General features: G+C 41.0%; 1 protein-coding gene across 2 annotated transcripts; it reads right to left on the reverse strand.

Moving 5' to 3' along the window:
* Positions 1–2,806: 2,806 nt before the first annotated feature.
* rfx3 (regulatory factor X, 3 (influences HLA class II expression)) lies at positions 2,807–20,631 on the reverse strand. 2 transcript variants are annotated; one of them, XM_026173820.2, is made up of 17 exons: positions 20,491–20,631; positions 14,863–14,975; positions 14,655–14,743; positions 11,945–12,203; positions 8,206–8,280; positions 7,711–7,892; positions 7,457–7,576; positions 7,210–7,334; positions 7,002–7,117; positions 5,608–5,723; positions 5,300–5,454; positions 5,088–5,185; positions 4,515–4,664; positions 4,195–4,403; positions 3,936–4,089; positions 3,730–3,772; positions 2,807–3,597 (listed from the first exon to the last, which is right to left on the reverse strand). In XM_026173820.2, the coding sequence occupies exons 2-17, from the start codon at positions 14,968–14,970 to the stop codon at positions 3,317–3,319; spliced, it is 2,280 nt and encodes a 759-aa protein (XP_026029605.1). In that variant the 5' UTR covers positions 14,971–14,975; positions 20,491–20,631; the 3' UTR covers positions 2,807–3,316. The 2 variants fall into 2 exon arrangements, with proteins under 2 accessions (XP_026029605.1, XP_080160406.1); XM_080304280.1 differs by lacking the exon at positions 20,491–20,631 and adding an exon at positions 20,031–20,162.
* Between the last annotated feature and the right edge of the window lie 379 nt (positions 20,632–21,010).

The following is a 21,010-nucleotide window of genomic DNA, read 5'->3' on the forward strand; positions in this document are numbered from 1 at the left end:
CTAAACTTAGTGAGAGAGATACAAAAATAAGAAGCTTCTAGCAGCACATGGCAGGGTGTGCAAGACCAGAAAGCACTTTTGATCCTAAAGGAAAACCAGTAAATCCATTTTAAGCCATTTTCACTTCGAATGCACAAAATAACTTTTCATCTCTGAGTGATAACATAATCCAGCTGGAGAAAGGTAAAAATGCCATTGCCAAGCAAAGAAGAAAAGTATTCTGCAAAACCTTTATTCCTAACAGTACACCCAGATTTACAACAAATTTGGACATTTTATAGACACAACCCCATGAAAGGAGCCTGTGGGAATGGTGCATTTCATTTTTTCAATTACGTGAACACATATTTATATAAGGATTTCCACAATATAAAAGAGATTAATAAATTCTCCATTTATTGGACATTTTTCATTACTTTCTCTGTTCTCTTAAGTTGCACTCAGTTTAATATTGAGAGCCAGGGCGTCAGTGTCTCGTCCGACGCTCTGTTTGCTTGGCTCTTTTTGGAGACTTTTCAAGCTGTTCCTATTCAATACAGTTAAAATCTTGGATTTATGTGAGCCTAGTTCTACAATACGATCAGTGACTTTTTTTTTCTTAAGCCAGCAGGACAAGTGCGGCTAGTGTTACACGTTGGCAGGGCAAGCAGGGCTAGTGTTACAGATGTAGCATAGGTTTAATTGGTGAGGAAGCTAGGTTTGGAAATGTCAGAATTTACTTTTCAGATATCCTCATCCCCAAAAGGCTGAACATCAAGTAGAGTCCACTGACCCAATAGCTGAAAAGACATTTGCACTTTCCCACACTTCCCTAATGTTAAGCATGTTTTCTACACAGGCACACAAGCAAGGCTAAAAACAGAAAGTACCAGTGTACTGCTAGCATCTAAAGATAGCCGCTGAAGGGCTGTGATAACAGCATTTTTTTTTCTTTACCCTTAAATCAACATAAATGACAAAAAAAGAAAAAAAAATAGAAAAGAAAAGAAAATCCAGCCTTTCTGTACAGGTCTGCTCTTTTTTCAGCGGAATAATCAAGAGTTATCATTAGTACCCATTATAACATATGCATAAGCAATTTAACAAAAAGAAAAAAAAATCACAATAAATATCAATAAATAAACATTTTTGCAGAGAAATTGTACAGAGCATTTCAACAAGCATGAAAAAATAAGAACAGATTTATTTTAGTAACAAAATGTTCCTATTTAGAGGATTAATCTCAATATTCTCCACAACATAGAAGGCTATAACAGTTCAAGTATAGATGTAGTCTAAGGAATCAGAAGTTAGTCACCATGCCTTTCCCATTTCACAGTCTATGAACTAATTACAGATGAGCTACCATAAGAAACATTCACATAGAAACAATCAGATCAACCACGTTAAAAAAACAAAACAAAACAAAAAAAACTCCAACAACAAATATATGTAGTGTATCATCATTATATATACTATACATATATATCTCTCTATATCTCTTTGAATATCAGAAAATATCTACTTTTGGTCCACTGTACAAAGATGATCTTTAAACAGGGAACAAAGAATGAAGCATGTCACGGGCTAAAAATTGAAAGGAACGTGTGTCAGAGGTGAGAGAAAAGCAATGCAGACTTTCTCTATCGCGTTGAGATTTGTGCAGTACAGTGGTGTGTGTGCAATAAGGTTAGGTGACTGTGCTGCACGCGTCAAAGGGCTGGCACCACTGGTTTGAGGTAGGGTGACTGATGGATGTGTTCCAACAAATACACACAAGCACACAGACGCACAGGCATAAACACACACATGCGTACATAAAAACGCAGCGCACACATAAGCATCCATGTTCACAAACACGCACGTTCACACACTTCACACAAAAACGAAGGCTAATAATGCAAGAATAGGCCTTGAGAGGGCAGAGTGAGGGCAGGGGAGAGGCTACAGACCACGATTCAGATAAGTAGCGGGCTAAGTAGAGCTGAGCTGGAGGAAACAACGGGCGTGTCTGCGCCTGCATCCCTTGGTCTCAACACTGATGAGCCAGCCCAAATCCAGCCACGAGTCACCAGAAAAGCCAAATCTGTGGCTTGGACAATGCAGAAGGGCTGTAGGCTCTCTACAGCACACAGTCAGGACTACACGGGCAGCTGCATTTAAAGATAAGGCACTATGATAAAGCCGAGGTACATTAAATCCCTGACATTCCTTCTGCTCTGCAACATGGCACTGTTGGACAGGAAACAACTTCTGTGCGGCCCCAGTTGGCTCACTCTTCAGTTTCCTTGCGTTAGTTTTTGGTCCACTGCAAACTTAAGGAATTTCATTAAGACAGAAATTGCAAAAACAGGGGAACGTGTCGGGTGAGTTGTTTTCAAGATTACAGCTTGTCACATAAACAGAATTACAGAGCATCTAAAATTAACGAAGGCAAGCGTTATGCACAGAGTGCATAGAAAAGCTAGCATTAGAGACTTTTTTTTTCCTTTTTAACAGCCTTTCTTCTCAATTTCCTATATACAAGAGTAGCAGCAGTGACATCTCTTTAGGGTTTTTTTTCCTTAGTTTTTAATGTGGCTAAAAGCTATAAGTGTCTATCGTTGAGTGGCTACTAAATCATTTTCAAAGGGAACGGAAAAAAACTGCCCCATGATCCTTAATTTAAAATCATATATAAAGTTTTGTTAGCTACATACAGAAACATTTTTGTTCAACCAAAAGTGTATCAGCAGTTGGAATGTGTGACAACATGAAATCATACTAAAATTAGGAGGATTAACTAGAAAATTAAGGAAAAACTAAACAAAAACCCAAAACACAATGATAGCACCATGATTTCTTTTTTATGTAATATTAATTGAAATTATAGCAAAACTATTATGTACAATAGGTAAGGTCTTGAGTCAATCAATGCCTTTGCTCCACTGGGACTAGTGACATGGATTTGAGCTCTGAGACATCAGTAGTTATCAGTAGTAATTTGTCTTCGGGATAAAACCCATCTGCATACACAGACAGAGGCAGAAACGGGAAACATTTAACGGGTCGAATTAGTCCTTTTCCTTCAGGTCCCTTCCATCAGCTGCCGAGCACAGACTTAACGAGCACATCCAGAATCTAAGCAGTAAGACAAGGACAGAACAGCGTGGCCGGTGTATCAGCACTTCATTGCTCCTCCACTGACCCGGCTGGAAGAGGAGAGCACATCCACACCGGTGCAAACAGAGACAATGTGTGAAAAAGGACACAAACACCAAGACTTACAAAGAGAAAGATATGTGAAGAGTAACAGGGCAAAAAGAGGCCAGACAAGGTCAGCTGTGCCCCCAGACCCTCAAACAGAGGCATAGGTGTTGCCCGTGGTGCTGCAGTGGCGGATGGTCGGAGTACCAACAGAGGGGGTAAGGATGTGCTCAGTGTGGTCCTGTGGGGGCTGCGGCAAAGAGTGAAGTACACCAGGCTGGACAACACCCACCACAGGGTGGGACCCATCTTCTAGTGCCCCGACCTGGATCACCTGGATTACCTCGTGCTCCGACTTCTCCCGCTTGGCAAGAGGCTCCCCGGACTCCTCCGTGTCCTCTTCTAAGTCACTGTCCATCCCACTTGTTTCATCTAGACAGGAGAAAACAGCAAACAAGCATTAAAAGGAAGCTTTAGAGACGACTGAAGATGCAGAAATCATCACAATTCAATGACATAAAAAAATCTCACAATATTTGTAGCAAATATTATCATTTTACATACCTTTGTCAATGTTAGTAAGGGATAAGGTGTTGAGACTGTCAAACTGCAAAGACAAACAATTATCATAAAGAATTTTCTGTTTAGTTGTTTTCTATGATTTTACAGGTTGTTATTTAATATAGTGTATGACAACGGCACTAACTATGAAACATCATTTTAAAAAGTCAGAGAGAGTAAAGAGAAAACAAGATATGCAACATCTTTACCTCCCCCATGACACCAATAGGTGTCTCTCCAGTAGCTTGAGCCACACGATGTTCCACCAGGTAAAACATGTATTCGTCATACAGCAGTCGAATCAGGTGGAAGGAACCAAAGCTGGCAGCACTGCGTAGGGTCAGGTCCCTGATCACCATCGAGCTGCAGAAATATAAAACACCAAAGTGTTTTTGTCTTTTCAAAACAATGCTGCACACTCTCATGTGTGTCTCAGAATACACTTATTTCCCACCCTCTGCCACAGACCTGTAGAAGGACCATTTTAGCAGGAACTGTCGAGCTGCCCTGGGGAAGCTGGGCCGGTGCTCGTAGGGCTTGAGGACCTGAGTGACCACATTGTCTAGCCACGCTGCCCATTGCTCCAGAGAGCTTTGCTGCTGTAATGTGGCCTTGAAGTCCTGCTCCAAGTGCTGAACCATTCCTTCCTCACACTGGCACACCCACGATGCCTGCTCCTATGCAACAGTCACACAGGGGTTGTATTTGGACATTTTCAGAAAACAATCGACAAAAAAATGAATAAGTGTCTATTCTTTGACACAGTAGTTAAGATCTTTAGTTCTTACCTGTACATTGGCAAAGTCAACACGATTGAGATCGCTGAGCATCTGGTTGATCTGTGATGTGTTTTGCAACACAGCACGTGCCGCCTGAGCCAGGTGGTTCAGAGATGTATATCTGCGCAATGTTTGCGCAAAGGCACTAACAGCGGCAATCTGTTAAAAGAAACAAGAGCCCAGATGTTATCTTTTTTAAGTACACATGCATACGTATCGTAAACACATTAGTCTGCTCTAGGTATTCATGTTATCTATTATTAAACCGTAGTGTTATTACAGCCAGGCCTTGAAGTTACGCTCAGTGCCAGCCACCATAATTCAATTAAGTTTTATTTATGTACCTGATAAGCTTTAATGCATCCTACTGCAAATCTTACTTTGTTAGAACTACTTCACCTTAGTTAGCCTGCACACAATTGCTATACATCTGCAAGCCACTTTACAAACCATCTCCTTGCTGTTGATCTCAGTCTTTAGGTTTCGATGTATGCATACTTAAGGGTGAGGAACACACTCATGTTTTCTAAGTATGTGATCTGAAAGCCATACAGCCAAATACAAACATCTGCAATAACATACCTTGGTCTGGATCATTCTCTGTGGAATGGCATTCATGGCATTAGTGAGCCAACTTTCCAGGCTTTTGGCAAAATTGCGAATGGCTTGAGTCAAGGCACCTGACAAATGATACAGAAAGGCAAATCTGACAACACTGCATTAATGATTGAGCTGTCATCAACATTAACACAAACAAACAAATAAAGCATGAGTCATGTGTGACTGTGGCTCACTGGGAATGGGTCTCAGGACATCAGGAATAAGGATCTCCACAAGGGCCTGGTACATTAAATGGTCGCAGGTGCTCATCCACTTGAGTACAGTTTCGTTTCTGCACAGCACCAATAGCTGTGATTTGGGGAGCCGCGCTTCAATCTCACTTATGCTGCTACAAAATGAAAAACAAAACACAACAAAACAAAAACAACCCCAGATTAACCTGTTTTTTTTTTGTTTTTTTTTTAAATTTCTGACATTAAATATTTTAATATTTATCCTTCAGACACAACATACTGCATGTATATCATTTACTTGACCTCACCTGTTTTCTGTGACAGTAGCACCCTCTACAGTGTCCGGGGGAGAATAACGCCAGAATGTTTGCCACAGCTTCTCAATCAGACTGAACTGGAGGTTGACAACCACATCCAGGATAGCCTGAAATGAAAAGAGAACATTCATGACTGATACTGCTTTCTTTGTTCTTTTGAAAATAATGACTTCTAAAAACTATTGCTAGTCAATTCTGTTATATTGTCAGTTTTTTTTCCATTGCACTTAGTGCTAAAATGAAATTCCATTCCTTTTGTATTAACAAGCGGAAACCTTTAACACGGACATTAAAATACCAAACTATCTGCAAGGTTACACACTACTATGGGTTTGTAAGGACATTTTTTTTTTGTTTAACTTTTTTAATTTGGATAAAATGAAAAGTTAGAGCTGTGGTCAACACTTGTGGATGATTTGATCCCTAATTTCTGGGTCATTATCAGAGTTGAGGAGAATGTTCTGTTTCAAAATGTCAGCTGCTGGCATTTACAGATCTGTCACACCTGATCTTTTCGAAAGTTCCCCCACTCTCAATCCAAAAAAACCCAACAAAACTTTAAATTCACAGACTTCTTTAAATTAAGCAAAACTGTACTTTACTGTATTTTTAGTATTAGCAGCTTTTTGTGGGGCGGCCGTGGCTCAGATGGGAGAGCAGGTATACACATTTGAAGGTTGGTGGATCGATCCCTGGCTACTCTAGTCTGTGTGTCGAAGTATCCTTGGGCATGATACATCCATCAGAGCGTAAGTGCGAATGTCAGATTTAAAAAAAAAAACATTTCAAAAAGTGCTTACACACTGATCGAAAGAAAGAAAGAAGAAGAAGAAAAAAAGCACTGTATGATTGTGTCTGAGATTGGGTGAATGAGACTTGTAGTGAGAAAGTGCTTTAGCTGCTCAAAGTGAGTAGAAAAGCACCATGTAAGTAAGAGCCCATTTACTGTAGTTCTTGATTAAGAAAAAAAGATGGTGTTATGATTGATAAAGAGAACAAAACTGACCTTACTTTGACAGAGAAAAACAGTCTTATTAGAAAATAAGTGGAAAACATAATATGGGCCCTGCAGAAATTAAGTTAAGCCCAGGTTAATAGTCACACACACACACACACACACACACACACACACACACACACACACACACACACACACACACACACACACACACACACACACACACACACACACACACACACACACACACACACACACACACACGATGACGCATCAATGAAGGTGATAACATTGAAAGGGATTACTCAGCCATCTTTTAGCATGAAAGAGGATCCTGACCCGTTTCCTTTGTGACATCAACTTAAGTGCCCAGTGTGCCGTGTGTGTGTGAGACGCTGCATTGAATATAAAAAGCACTTTGTCTAACCTCACAGTGCTCTCTGTAAAGGGACTGGAGAGCTTTCACATCATCTAGGCTGATGTTCTCTGTATTGCTCTGTCCAAGGTCCAGCTCTACAAAGTCGGGGAGTGCCCGCGACGCATCTGTTGGAAGTGAACACAACAGAATCATCTAAAAGACATAATAGCCAGTATATGTCAGTTCAGACTTTTGGATAAAAAGAAAAGCCGCTGACCTAGGAACTGCTGGTGGTGCTGGCTCTGTGCTATAACTGTCTGCTCTGCAGCACCAGGATGGTGCTGCCCTCCACCTGAGTAATTCTCCCCAGAGCCACCATCAAACTTCTGCACTGGCTTGAACCTTAAAAAAACAAAACAAAAACAAAACAATAACAAAAACCCCCCAATACCAAAATCACATTGCTTCCTACCTACTAAAACTACAACTTGCTAATATTTCAGTCCAGGCTGTGTGTGCTCTACCTCTGTTTCTGCTGAACAGGCTGCTGTCTGAGTGCCATGTACTGCATGTCTTCTTGGAGTCTGTTGAGTGGGGAATCTGGTTTCACACGTATACCATAGTAATGATATTTGGAGTTCCCTCTGCAACACAAACCCCAAAGTTAAAACACACTGATAGACTCACAGTGAGGAGGCGGGCATATTTCTAATAGATTAAAATGTCAAATCCCTAATGTAACAGCTTTTCTTTACTTAAGAAGATAAAAGGCGCTAACCTTGTCCCGAGGCGTCTTGTACGGAGACCCATGAAGATGGAGCGGATGAGTTTGCCAAAAGAAGCTGCATTTACAGGGTCCAATTTCTGCTCCTGGCAATGGCGCAGATAATGATTGTAGAGAGTAGATCGTGGCAGACTTACTCCCTCTGCTGTCTCGTAGTTGTCCAACAGCCACTGGAGCTACAACAGCAAGAAAGAATTGTTTTTCATGACATTTTTTTTTTATCTTCCTTTTTAACTTAACAGACTTCCATGTTGGTCCTTACAAAAACCTTAGGCCAACAGTTAGTAAATATAATACTGCTCCATCACTGCTCTGCAAAAGCTTCTATAGCAGCCAGAAAATTTAAAGCGGTAATAATTAAAACCAGCAACGAAAATAGCAGGCACCACACTGAACTTAAATGTACAGAGACTGGAGGGAGGCAGCAAGAGAGCGAGTTTAGCAAAAGTTAAGGTTAGACGTGGGCGAGCGTTCATAAAAGCAACTTACATGGCTGTTGAGCAGCGAGCTTCTCTGACTGGATAAACCCTCAGATTTTTGGAGAGTCTCAATCGCCATTTCAATCTGATAAACCACGAAGCACAGGACAACAAAATGTAAGAGGGGAAAATGAAAACAAAAGCAAGAAAAATAAAGAGTTGATGTACACACATGAATAGGCCACAAGCGAAAATAAAAAAAAGGCAATCTAGAAAAGACTCCAAAGCAAGCACCGCTAAACCCAAGCAGAGCAGGACAACCTGTCATTCAGGAAAACCTTTCGAGATGACAATGACTCTGTAATACCAGACTGGCTCTTATTTTACAGAGAGGGGAGGCATGAACACGAGGCATAAAGTTAACCATTCTCAGTTCAAAACTATTTAGTGCTCTTCTGGTAAATATGTGCTGTGTCTCAGCGTGATTCCAATAGAGCTGGGCGATAGAACGATAACGATATGTATCGCGATATAACTTTTACTCGATAGAGAAATTAAGCTATCGCGATAGACCTCGCCGCTCTTGTCCTCTTAAAATAAAAAAATTAAAAAATTTTTTTAAAAAAAGGTCAGCCAATCCAAACTAAGTAGCGCAGAGCCGAACCAATCACAGCCGCAGCGTCACGTCGCGTGACTTGCTAAGTACAGAACAAGTGCCAAGCCGCACGTGTTTGTTTGGGAAGCAGCCAGCGCGTAATGGAGGAAATGAGTGTGCCGACTAGAAAAATCAACCGAGCGTGACCGAAGAGAAAACAGATGATGGTTCCAACGCCGGAGAGATTGTCGAACGGAAGAGCCATAGAAGTTCCGTAGTGTGAAGGTATTTCGGCTATTTCAAGTCTGACAAAAAACAGAGTAGCGTGCACTGTAAATTGTGCCGAAAGCAAGTCTGGAAATACAATAAACTGGTGCATGCGTCACACTGTGCGCCACGTTATTGTTTCGGTGAAATGAATTTCTACAATACTGTTACTGTTAATTCTACTCTCTGCAGTGTTTAAATGCTTACATATACACACAGTTACTGTCCGTCCACACATACGACTCGGTTCTGCTTCTATGCCCCAGCTTTGTTTACTTTTTCCCACCGAGGCTTCTAGACTTCTGATTGGCCAACATTTCTTCACGGTTAGGAATCTAGCGCCACCTGCTGCTTTGGCATGTTCATAGCAGCGTTTTTCTTCATTTCTGCCTTTATGTGTGGACGGGATTATTTTTTTAAACGGAAAATCTCCGTTTTCAAAAATACCCGTGTACGTGTGGACGTAGCCTCAGTCTCTGACTGGAAGCGCTAATTCGTCATTCGGCTTTTGTCAGACTAAAGTAACTGTTAAAACTGTTTGAAAAGCTAAGCTATACAACAAGGAGAGATTGAGAATTTCCTTTTAGTTCTCAGTTTATTTGATATTGACAAAAGTTAGTCAGTTTTGTCTGTTCTTCTGTAAAACAAACTAAGATTTATTTTTAGAATTAATATTTTGTTTCTAAGTGGAATTGACAATTTAGTCTGTTTCGTTTGTTCTATTTTGAAACTTAAACGCTTTAGCGGCTGCCTTTTGTGTAGTTTGCAATATTTGCCTTTATTTACCTGAAAAAGTCTCATGTTCCTTAAGTACATCTACCCTGTTGAACTTATTATGGGAAATAAATATTTAAATAAAAACAAGCTGCTGATTATTTCACATTTTACTTGTGAGCAACGGCACATTTAAATCTTACAAATATAGTTATTTGGCTTATATCGTGATAGATATCGTTATCGCCTGAAATGAAAAAAAAAACATATCGTGATATGAAAAAATCTCATATCGCCCAGCTCTAGATTCCAATAGTATAAATTAAAGTAAAAACCAAACACTTAGCTCAAGTGAGGGTGATTGCATAGTATGTACGCCTGGCTCTTAGTTCTCAGCAGGTCATTGTAGTGCAAGAACATTTACTTCCAAAGTGAGATATGCAGTAGTTGGAAATATGACTCTTAAAAGACTGTTTGAAAGCTAATAATTTAGATGAAGTGTACATAACAGTCCAGGAAAAAAGTAAATAGACCCAGTGATTCAACACCTTGTAGAAACATTTTTAGCAGCAACAGCTTTTCAGTATGACTATCAGTGTCTCTCAATGTTATGGAAAAATTTTGGCACACTCTTCTGTACAGAGTTGGTTTAGTTCTTTCTGGTTTGCAGATATTTAGTTATGCACAGCTCTCTTGCATAAAAGTCCAGATCTCATTTAGACTGAGGGCTGGACTTTGACTAGGCCACTGTAACACCTCCATTCTTTTCTTTTTCAGCCATTCTGTTATAGATCTGGTGCTGGGCTTGGGCTCATCATTGTGTTGCATGACTCAGTTTGGGCAAGCTTTAGCTGTTGGACAGATGGCCTGACACTTGATTCTAGAGTATTTTGGTCTACAGAGGAGTTCATGGTGAAGTCGATCACTACAAACTGCAAAACAAGCCCGAATCCTCAGCCCTCCACCACCGTGCCTAACAGCTGGTATGAGGTGATTGTGCTGATATGCTGTGTTTGGCTTTTGCCAGATGTGGGGCTGTGCTATATGGTCAAACATCTCCACTCTGGTATCGTCCATCCAAAAGATAGTGATGAAGAAGTCTTCTGGTTTGTTCGGATACAACTTTGCAAACTGAAAACTAGCCACCATGTTCTTCTTTTTAAAGAGAAGAGGCTTTCTCCTGGCGACCCTTCCCAACAAACCATACTTCTTCAATCTTTTTCTAATTGTGTGGTAATGAATTTTCTTCTTCTTCTTTTTTGCAATTTCTCCAATTATTGCACAGTCTTGGGGTAAATTGCTGGAAAGATTGTGACATTGTGTTAACCCACACCTGAATGCTCCAAACCAGCAAACTTCTGCTTTCATAGAGGTGCTCACACTTGCTGATGATCAATTAATAACGTATAATTAGCGACACCTGGCTGCTACTTAGCCTCTTAATTCCTATGCAAAGCAATAAGGGTGCACGCAGGTCTTCATAGACTTGCATAGTCCTGTGAAACCTGACTGCACATGTTGTTTTATGAGTAGATATTTTCTAAAATGCAAAATATTTTCTTACAGTGAATTCAGATCATCATAGCAAAATAAAAAGGCTACGATTTTCCATAAGCATGCCCTAATTTCCCCTCCTTACTGCACCTGTCTCTTAGCTCTTATCACTTCCCTGTCTTCTTCCTCAAAGATTGGGAATAGTAGACATATAAAATAAGGGATAAAAACAAACCCCTATATTGCTCAAATAACATTAAAGATGATAGTGAACACTGCCGGTAGAAGTTACATCACTCCAGAAACTCCCAGCCTACACAGTGCATTTCATACATTAGCACCACATAATGACCAGAGATAAAGCACACGCCACACAATGAAGGAAAAGTAGCACGCTAAAATTGTCTATGTATGATATGGTACAATATGTGCACACATGAAAATTTTGCACACATGACATAACTTCAAAGTTTAAATTTGGAACTCTAATTAAGAAATGGCCGATCCACATTTCGGATCAAACTCGTGCATAGATAGATGAAGCATGACAGAAACAGCATTTATGCTAATAGGGAGATTCCAAGCAAACTATTACTGGCCTGGATCTTACCAGGCAAAATTTATAAGTTACCAAATCACAACAAACTACGTAACACTACTCAGATCAAGAAACAAACACACAAATGCAAAGAGGGAAAGGTAGACCGAGGACCCACACAGTCGATGCTATGCAACTTACAGTAGCTGGTGAAGCTCGTGCGGTCTGGGTTGCAGGGTGGGGTCCAGCACTGTCCATGAGGTAAGCCCCAGAACTGCTGCTGATTACCTGACCCCCCGCCAGACCCATGCTCATTCCTCCAGTGCCCCCTCCTCCATTGTTGGTCATGCCATGTGACGTCACCACAGTGGACACCTGTGCTGAGCTGCCCTGTGTGTCAAAGTAGTTCCCTCCACTGTTCTGGCTGTATAGCGCTGGCTCTGAGTAGGAGTAGGTTCTTCTGTTTAGAAGAGATGACAACAATCAGCCAGTGTGCCCAAAGTAAGGATATAAAAACTACAAACGTTTATACATGGTAAATTTATTTAACAGACAATTTAAAAATAGGTGTTATTGTGGATTTTGTGCTTTTAAGATAATTAAGTGCGACAGTGGTGCACTGGTTAGCACTACACACTACCTAATTTGAAATGTGACTCTATTGAAACATCAACCACCAGCATGATACAGTGGGGCAAAAAAGTATTTAGTCAGCCACCAATTGTGCAAGTTCCCCCACTTAAAATGATGACAGAGGTCAGTAATTTGCACCAGAGGTACACTTCAACTGTGAGAGACAGAATGTGAAAAAAAAATCCATGAATTCACATGGTAGGATTTGTAAAGAATTTATTCGTAAATCAGGGTGGAAAATAAGTATTTGGTCACCTCAAACAAGGAAGATCTCTGGCTCTCACAGACCTGTAACGTCTTCTGTAAGAAGCTTTTCTGTCCCCCACTCGTTACCTGTATGAATGGCACCTGTTTGAACTCATCATCTGTATAAAAGACACCTGTCCACAGCCTCAAACAGTCAGACTCCAAACTCCGCCATGGCCAAGACCAAAGAGCTTTCGAAGGACACCAGGAAAAGTATTGTAGACCTGCACCAGACTGGGAAGAGTGAATCTACAATAGGCAAGCAGCTTGGTGTGAAAAAATCAACTGTGGGAGCAATCATCAGAAAATGGAAGACATACAAGACCACTGATAATCTCCCTCGATCTGGGGCTCCACGCAAGATCTCATCCCGTGGGGTCAAAATGATCATGAGAACGGTGAGCAAAGATCCCAGAACCACACGGGGGGACCTGGTGAATGACCTGCAGAGAGCTGGGACCAAAGTAACAAAGGTCACCATCAGTAACACACTACAACGGCAGGGAATCAAATCCCGCAGTGCCAGACGTGTTCCGCTGCTGAAGCCAGTGCATGTCCAGGCCCGTCTGAAGTTTGCCAGAGAGCACATGGATGATACAGCAGAGGATTGGGAGAATGTCATGTGGTCAGATGAAACCAAAGTAGAACTTTTTGGTATAAACTCAACTCGTCGTGTTTGGAGGAAGAAGAATACTGAGTTGCATCCCAAGAACACCATACCTGCTGTGAAGCATGGGGGTGGAAACATCATGCTATGGGGCTGTTTTTCTGCCAAGGGGACAGGACGACTGATCCGTGTTAAGGACAGAATGAATGGGGCCATGTATCGTGAGATTTTGAGCCAAAACCTCCTTCCATCAGTGAGAACTTTGAAGATGAAACGAGGCTGGGTCTTCCAACATGACAATGATCCAAAACACACCGCCCAGGCAACAACAATTTTTTTTCACATTCTGTCTCTCACAGTTGAAGTGTACCTCTGGTGCAAATTACTGACCTCTGTCATCATTTTAAGTGGGGGAACTTGCACAATCGGTGGCTGACTAAATACTTTTTTGCCCCACTGTATACAGTGACATAGCATAAGTCAAGTAAGCACAAAAGTAGCCTAAGCAAGATTTTCCCTGGACATTAGAAGTAAAATAGGAAAAAAAGGCTCAACACTGATTGTCACATTATATACTGAAAAATATTTTCTATTTGGGATGTTCTATCTTGGGTCGAGCTTTTTAACCAGCCGCTTAAAGTCATGCTTTTCTACCATGAAACCGAATCAATAATGTCCATCCACACTTTGTTCTTCCTGTTCCATGTAGTGCAACTAAAGAGTGCAGATACTGATGCTTTCTTGAGTCATTTGTTTACTTTTGGGTTGCACATGACCAGCTGCTAACATCCTCTGGAACAGCCTGGTTGTGCTCAACAGTATGTTTTTCCGTCAAACGGTGAATCATGTTTGTTGTTTAAACTTTGAGTGGAAAAGGTTTTTTTTGCATATTTTGCAAAGTATTGTGTTAGAGATAAATCGACATCGGACGCTGAGATGGGCCTCACGCAATGACATGACTGTGCTTGTGTCACTGCTGTACATGCTAGGGAACATTAAAGCATGTAGTTGCTACAGCGACGATGTCATGATAAGACACTTTTATATCCTGTATTATCGCAGCTGATATAACACGGCATAGCCGTACTTCTGCATTTTGTTTGCGTCACATATCGGCTTGGGCTTGTTATTGAGTGTGGATCTAACTCTATTCCCTAGACTCAAGAGACTCTTGGAAAGCCTCACAATTTAAAAGAAAAGACTACTTCAGGTCATTTTCAGGTGACTAAGCACCATCAAACACAGGTCTCCACACCACAAAGAAAAGAAATCTAACACAAAAACAACCATGCACTCCCACCAACATCATGTGCTTGTGACATGAATGATGGTGTGAAGAGACCAGGGAGGAGAAAGAACAGGCTTCAGAGATTTTACGTTAATATCTGTGGAGTGGTGTATGAGAAGTCTGGCTAAGTGACTCACATGGTGCCATTGGTGAAGACGCCACTGTTTTCCTCGACATACTGCACCTGTGCTGGGTAAACATGCTGAACCTGTTGAACAGTCTGGGCCTGGAAAGATAAATCGCAAAGGTTATTAATTAATCAACTTGTTTACTACACTTCTATATTGAACTAAGTAATACAAACATCCATTTCATGTGCACTGGCACCAGGCAGGCTGGACATACCTGCTGCTGGACGGGGACCTGCTGGGTGGAGCCAGTAGGCTGGACAGGCACAGTGGTCTGAAGAGGGACAGTGGAGGTGGAGTCAGCGCCTGCCTCAGGGGTCTGCATGGCGCCTAAATAAGAAAGGGAAAACACTAAATCATTGTAGACCAGATGGTCTAACCTGTAAAGCAGCTTTTTACAGAAGTTTAAAATTAACACAGGACAACGTTTTGTTAATTACAATGTATTTAATCTAATATAGTGCTGAATATAAGAAAAGCTATGCTCAAAAATGTGTGCAAATTTTGAATTTGGCACCAGCAACACATTTAGAAAAAGTTGCGACCAGAGCAACAAGAGACTTGGTAAGTTATGTAAAGATAAAACCTGGTGAATTGTGTCACTTCACCAGCAGCATAGAGGAATCCTTGAGCGTGAAAGACTTTTATGGACAAATAGGTACAGGTTAAAGCTCATCAATGTAAAAGTACAAGGAAACTGGGGGGAGTTTCATCATCTGTGATATAAGGCTGAACAGACAAGACCTTCAAGGCCTTGTGAAGTACTGCATTGAGGACAGGGACAGCTCAGTTGAGAAAATGAAATCATGGACTCATGAAAACTTAATGTCCTTGAACACAGTTTGTTGATGTATTTAAAAAAGAAAAAAACACAAATAAAAAAAGAACAAAACAAACAAGAGACCCTGTATAATCATAGTGTTTTCTGTATGGGAGGACGGATTGAGGTAAAGTGGAAAGAGGTTTGACCAGGGAAAATGATTTTTGGAAACAGCAAACACCTCTGGAGTGAAAAAAAGAAACAGACCATTCAGCTTTTTAAATGCAAACACTTCAAAAGCCAAGCATGCCAATATGGCAGTGTAATGCACATCTATGGAATACACATTAATGCTGAGTGATATATATAACTTTGAGGGGAAAATATGTTGCGATTTGGGGAATCTTTTTACAGAAAAGGGTTTATTTCCTGCCTAACCACATTGTGCATCATAATAGCATGGTTATGAGTTCAAATCTGCTAAACTGGCCTGTCTGTAGTCTGGACCTGGTGACTCGATCATCTGGACCATTACGAAAGCAAAATATGACAAATAAGGCCCCAAACTGTTTGAGTAGCTAAAAAAAAGCCTACATCAAGAATGGAATACCTGTTTTGCTTGCTCCTCAAATTTAACGACTGACTTTTCAGTCAACATGTATAGATTGTTGTTAAAAGAAAAGGTACTGTACCTTAGTGTTCATCATGCTTCTGCCCACCCCGAAAAAACAAAAAATGTAATACTCTATTCACAGCTAAATAGGGGGTTTATATTACTTGTAATTATCAGTGTAGCACACAGCTAATACTAGTGTGCAATCAAAGATCAATGAACACCAGTTCTAATAGGCAAATACTTTTGATGCACCACCCAATCCACATGATTTGGTTAGGCCACGACATAAAATGTAGGAAACCTTAGGTACCATCACAGAGCCTTGTATGTTCTACTGAAATCAATGCTAATAAAACAGCTCTAGACCAATCCTACGGAAACACCTGTTTCTGCCCTCTGGTACTCAGTGTGCCGAGAGCCTCATGCTTCAGTGACGCATGATCCTGTCTCCATGTTCACAGCCATAAACCAAGTTAATATTTAACAAACTCCAAACAGATGCTGCTTCTCATTTCTCTAACCGGCACTACTTTTACAGGTTTATGTTACTTAAGACTTGCATGAAATAGTATTAACAAAACCCCCCAAAACAAAACAAAACAAAAAAACTGCCAAGAACAAAATACCTCATTACAGATCTTTACCAGATGGGTTTAGTACTAACCAGAGACCTATATTCTACATCTATATTCTACATCTTAAATTTAAGACTGCATTTATATACCTACTAAGACAGACTTTGTGAAATTAAGGACAATAGGGAGAACAAACCCGATGGTGAACCTGTGTTTGTGAGTTAATAATAGTATGGCTACACTCGGCTCCATTCCTTTCCTTTCTAGGGAAAGGCCACCTCCTTCCCACCACAGTTTCCATGAACAAGCCTCTCTTGGTTAATTAAGCTGGGTCTCCCAACAGCTTCAAATCTCTGCAGGGACAGCTCGATCTGTCCCTTCACCTGACACTGGCTCCTCTCTTTAGACAAAAATTATCACTTGATTCTTGTTGAGGTGACTAACCTCAAATGAAAACAACCGGGTAGAGTCAACAGTAGTAGGTGCAATGAAAATGAAAGAAATAGCAGGGCAAAAGGAAAATCTCCTTAAGACACTGAAAGGTAGGACAATACGCTGACATTCTAACAACAGGATTAAACCTTTACATGCATGCTACAACAAACCAGTAACTTGGTTTAAAAGCTGGTGAATCCAAGCTACCAACCCTATTAAAGGGCCACACCTCACAAACTTCAGCTTTGAGTTCATAGGAAAAACCATGATGGTGTCTATCACAGGTGTTTAGCCACCATTTCCTCACACGGCTTCATTGTGTCTTGATTTTATTCCTGCAAGACTCTGTATCTCTAGGACTGGCATTCTTCCCTCATTTGCTGTTTTGGTCATGGTGGCACAGACTGTCTAACACTGTCCATCAGAAATCTACAATAGATGTTCAAATGATCTGGTTATGGCAAGCCGCAGTTAATAATTCACATTGTTTTCATACCCGCTGATCTATTTGGTAAACTTGTTTGCCCTTGTGCAAAGGGGAGTCTGATATTAGAAAACACCACTCCCTTCAAAATAGAAATGTTTCATCATAAGATAAAGGTGACCACTTGGAATAACTTTGTATTGATTTGTAGTGACCTTTCCATCTAAGGGGGCAAGCGGACCCAAACCGCATCAGCAGAATGTCCCCCACAGCATAACAAGGGTCAAGGGTTTAGGTTTTTCCTTTAATCTGTCAACCATCTGCATATGAATGCTGAGAAAGGAACTACTTTGAGAGAGGACGTAGGGTTATATTCCACAATGCAGGTGGAAATCTCAAGTACAACTGATCCCACCTAATCGTAGGAAAATAGACCCTGCACCGCAGCACACTCTTGCTGCCTCACCTCAGCCCCCTCCATAAAGACACACACACACACACACACATTCATACACCTCCTGCCACACCATTCAGTCACTCCCTTGTGGCCCACTTAAATGCTGTGCTCCACTGAGCAAGTGCAAGCCCTACAAAGACTCAGAGGAACAAAAGCCACCAAGGAGTGCAACATTTTGCTCAGAGTTTTTTTCCCCTCCTCAGTTTCTCCCACTAATGCCACAGGCAACAAATAGTAAAGCAGGAAAGGTTCACAGTCACAGCTACCAGAAAATACAAAGAACTATAATTTGCCTCTCTAATGATTATGTATGACAAAGTTGGAGTTCTTATGCATTAAGCCAAGACATAAGAACAGGTGAACAAGCTTGAAAAGTACACCACACTCAAAGTCTCGCTTTCTATCGCTCTTTCTCTTTCTCACACAAACACAGCACCACGATCACCGCTCATACAGCACCTGTGAGATGTAATTGGGAGCTGAAAAGGGAGGGGGTAGGGGGTATGCAAAGTACCACGTTTGTTTAGGAGCTGTGTTCTAAGATTGTAAAGCAGGAGTTGTTTGTAAGGACTGCCGATTCTGATTTTGATGTGAAAAACCTGCATAAATAAAAGGCAAGCATTAAACATTAAACCACTGATATGCCCAAAAACGCATAGCTGGAAAATTAAGTGCTGATAACTATGGTCATCTAAAATCTAAATGCATCCTTTATAATCTTTATGTGTCCCCCTTTTTACATTACTATTGAAAAGCTGTGGCAAATAACAAAACAAACGTGCTGCCGAGCGATGAAAATGGCTGACTGAATAATTGAATTAATCAGCCCCTCTTTAAGTGATTGGAAATGCAACAGGATCCAGGCAGCAGGTGGCATGGTACTATTTCTGCCCTAGTGGACTACAGGTAAGTGGTAACATGATCTTATAACTAGCAGTCTCCAACATCCTGTTTATGTGTGTGTGCATTTGGTGGGAGGGATGACCTATTTTGGGTTGTATATGCAAACAGATTAATACATTAACATTATTTTGAGCTTTAGCTTTTATTTTACAGGTGGTATGAATTACTCTGGTGCAGTGAGGTCCAGCTGCAGGTGAGAGACAGGCGTTTCTCGTACAAAATACATAAGCAATCGCAGTGAAAAAGCCAAAGATGACCAACAGTTGTTGTGTATTGTTTCTGGATGCCCTCTCTATGACGGATGCATACAAATAAATGAAGATGGTAAAGAGTCCCCACAATGCTGCAGATGTGCCCATCTTTCCCTTCTCAGCGCGCGCGCGCGCACACACACACACACACACACCTGTTCTCTTGCCTAAGGGAAATCAGAGGTTGCAGGTGAACAGGTGGACTCGAGAGTAATTGTGATGCAACGTTAAGAAACCTACTTTTTTATAAGAAAAATCTGCAATCAGATTAAGGAATGTTCAAAACGTGAATGAAATACAAAAACAGAATAGTTTTACTCAACTCAAAAGCAGCCTGGAATGCCCACAAACAAACAAACCCCCAAACAACCTCCTTTCTGTTGAGTGCCATAATAAAAACAACACACTTAACCCTCCTTCAATTCTTTGATACTCAGGGTACAAAAAGATGAATTATAGAAATACAAAAATGAATTTCTGTCTTTAACACGGAATCAATAATTCTGCATTATTCTTATTGTGAGGATGGGGTGTATTAACTGTTACCGGTCCATTTGCTGAATCAATAATACAGATTAACAAAACGAGTCAAGAAAACATCACGCTGTTTAAAGGATAATCCGTTAAGTGTTGTTTTCCTCAAAGCTGCCCACTGCAAAACTTAGCCTTGCGTTATCAGTCAGCTTATCATTGCCATCTGATGCCACAAAGAGGGCAGATGGAGAGCTAGCGAAGCTATCTTGCTCCCTAAGACAAAAGGGAAAGTAATGGCTTAGCTATTGTCAATAGCAGTAAGTGTGTGTGTGGAAGGCTAGCTCACAGCACTTTCCATTGCTAATCGACGCACTGATCTTGTATGAGCAAACAGCTGAACCACCCGAAACACAAACTTGCAATATCCCCATAACGTTACCCTCTCCCCCCCCCCCAAAAAAAAGAAAAAAAAAAAGAGAGAGATACCAACAGGCATTGTCAGAAGGCATCGGTGGCGTTAGCAACAGACACCTGCTCCTGCTCCAGCTGACCAGTTAGCATCACTGACTAGCCAAGACCTACGCTACCATTCAGCATGACAAGTTTAAACAAATAAGTTACGCAGAAAACACAATTTCCAGTCCAGCTGGACGCGTTTCGGCCAGTTTTAGCCTCACACAACGCAGTAAGAGGCCGTAGCTAGCTAACGGTAGCGAACAGGACCTCTCACAGCAGTGGGCATTACAGGCAACGTTAGCAAGCAGGCTAACACGTTACAAAGAAACACCCTCGCTAGCAAACTACCCCAGCGATTCATCGAGCCTTCATTCATCAGCAGACAAACATAAACCCGAGCGATAATATTTTCTTCAAAAGAACCAAACAAACTACAACGTGACGCCAGAAGAGAACTGTGCGTTGGCTAAAAATAGTAAAGAGTTTAAGCAAACCTGAGCTGTGGACTAGTTGATGAAGATGAGGATGGTGGAGGAGGTGGTAATGATGGAGAGAGAGGTTGTTGTTGGTGGGTTACAGTCGCCAGGACTACGGTGACTATGGCGCTGCCTCACTGGGCAACAGTTGCTATAAAACTGCAGCGCGCAACATTACAGGCAGGTGGGAGGAGATTATAGCGCACCTAAAACTTAATTAAACACAAAACCATCTAATCATTTATTTCTTCATATTATATATAAGGATGTTAAATAAAAAAAGAAACCAAGAGATTACTAACAATTAGTTTCAGGTGCAAAGACGATGTTGTATTCTTTTAATATAAGTCTTTAACTAAGATTTTTGTTTCTCTCAGGCAAATTTTATGAGGATATCCAACCACGATTTAGGACCTCCATAATAACGCTAATAGTGTGACTTCATTACTTCGTTTCTGTACTATCATAATTATGATCTGGCCATATGCTGATGGTGATTCCAGCGTGTAATTCTGTTGTAAGCAATTTTGCAATTTGC

The sequence above is a fragment of the Astatotilapia calliptera genome, chromosome 7 (genome assembly GCF_964374335.1).
Source record: "Astatotilapia calliptera chromosome 7, fAstCal68.1, whole genome shotgun sequence".
In the NCBI taxonomy this organism is placed as follows: domain Eukaryota; kingdom Metazoa; phylum Chordata; class Actinopteri; order Cichliformes; family Cichlidae; genus Astatotilapia; species Astatotilapia calliptera.

Excerpts from the sequence above, each read along its gene's own strand:
- rfx3 (XM_080304280.1), bottom strand. Across the intron at positions 7,893-8,205 it reads GCTCGCTGCTCAACAGCCAT|CTCCAGTGGCTGTTGGACAA; the intron begins GTAAGTTGCTTT and ends TTGCTGTTGTAG. Across the intron at positions 5,455-5,607 it reads GCTACTGTCACAGAAAACAG|CAGCATAAGTGAGATTGAAG; the intron begins GTGAGGTCAAGT and ends TTCATTTTGTAG.